This window comes from Lactuca sativa, chromosome 2 (genome assembly GCF_002870075.4).
Source record: "Lactuca sativa cultivar Salinas chromosome 2, Lsat_Salinas_v11, whole genome shotgun sequence".
In the NCBI taxonomy this organism is placed as follows: Eukaryota; Viridiplantae; Streptophyta; class Magnoliopsida; order Asterales; family Asteraceae; genus Lactuca; species Lactuca sativa.
This window is the reverse complement of record NC_056624.2, coordinates 193,341,317-193,342,615: the sequence shown is the minus strand read 5'-3', so window position 1 is coordinate 193,342,615 and position 1,299 is coordinate 193,341,317. Positions and strand designations below refer to the sequence as shown.

The 1,299-nt window shown below is 40.3% G+C and overlaps 1 protein-coding gene across 1 annotated transcript; it reads right to left on the bottom strand.

The window, feature by feature from the left end:
• Window positions 1–390: 390 nt before the first annotated feature.
• Window positions 391–1,069, bottom strand: LOC111899880 (60S ribosomal protein L12). The gene has a single exon (XM_023895764.3). The coding sequence runs from the start codon at window positions 984–986 to the stop codon at window positions 486–488; it is 501 nt and encodes a 166-aa protein (XP_023751532.1). The 5' UTR covers window positions 987–1,069; the 3' UTR covers window positions 391–485.
• Between the last annotated feature and the right edge of the window lie 230 nt (window positions 1,070–1,299).

Below are 1,299 nucleotides of genomic sequence, written 5' to 3'. Positions count from 1 at the left end.
GTGTAATATATGTATTTGACTACATTTTTACCTATATGGCCACTAAGAAAAAAACAAGGTACTCCGAACAAAGTAATACATTACATATTCACACTTTGATGATTGAAGGTTATTCACAAATAGTTAATAAGTATAACTATGAAAATCCATTAGACTATTAGAGAGATAGGAAATGCAAATTCAGATTGTTATATTTTGTATCATAAAGAACAAGAGTGTTTATAAGAAGTTGATCAATTCATCGTTTGTGAGGTATGAAAAGTTCAAACTCTTAAAAAGTTTAAAATCTAGTTGAGTTTACTAGAGTTGCAATGCAAAAGTATATAGTGTTGCAGAATACTGACTTTTAACATCAAGCGGATGAAATTGATGATATAGTAGAAGCAAAGATGAAATCAAAATTCTCATAGCATTAAAGAACAGAAAGCAACTGAAGTTTAAACTATATCAAAAAACTAACAAAAATCCTCACCTGAATATATAAATCAATCCTGAGGAATCTCAACATCTCCGTCAGCAATTTCCTGCTGTAAATCCTTGGGATCTTTTCCATCAACAGTGCAGCCAACAGAAACACAAGTTCCGAGGATCTCCTTCACAGTTCCTTGCAATTCCTTAGCCATAGACCTAGGGCGCATAACCTTCGCGATCTCGATCACGTCATCGAGTGAAATATTCCCGCTGTGCTTAATGTTTTTCACCTTTTTACGGTCACGTTCAGGCTCCTTAAGCGCCTTGATGACCAGAGCGGCGGCAGAGGGTACGACGGAGACCTTAGCCTGACGGTTCTGTACGGTCAGCTTGACAGTGACTCTAAGACCCTTCCAGTCCTTGGCCGTTTCCTTGGCTATGTCTTCTCCGATCTTCTTCGGAGAGAGACCGAGTGGTCCGATCTTCGGAGCGAGAGAACTCGCTGCTCCGACCTCACCACCGGTGACGCGGACGTAAACATCGACGACTTGTGACGGATCAAACTTTGGCGGCATCTTCGCAGAGTAAGACTAGGGTTTTAGCAAGAGCGGGCGAGGTGATTTCGGCATGAAAACGAAGATTAGCAGAAAGACATAAGATTTAGGGTTTTGCAGAGTGGACTGAAATGCTCATTTCACGCTTCATGGGCTTTTAGGATTTGGTGTTTATTTAGGCCCATTTGACCAGTAGAACCATGAAAGTACGTGGATATTCTTTTTGCATTTATCAAAAAAAAAACTAAAACCAAGTGATTGTTTCAAAAATTAGCAAGGTTTTAAAAAGCTCGGGCTCCGTCATGGCGCGCCATGACTTCAAGGCCTGCACCTG

Excerpts from the sequence above, each read along its gene's own strand:
- LOC111899880 (XM_023895764.3), bottom strand. The coding sequence starts at position 986 with ATGCCGCCAAAGTTTGATCCGTCACAAGTCGTCGATGTTTACGTCCGC.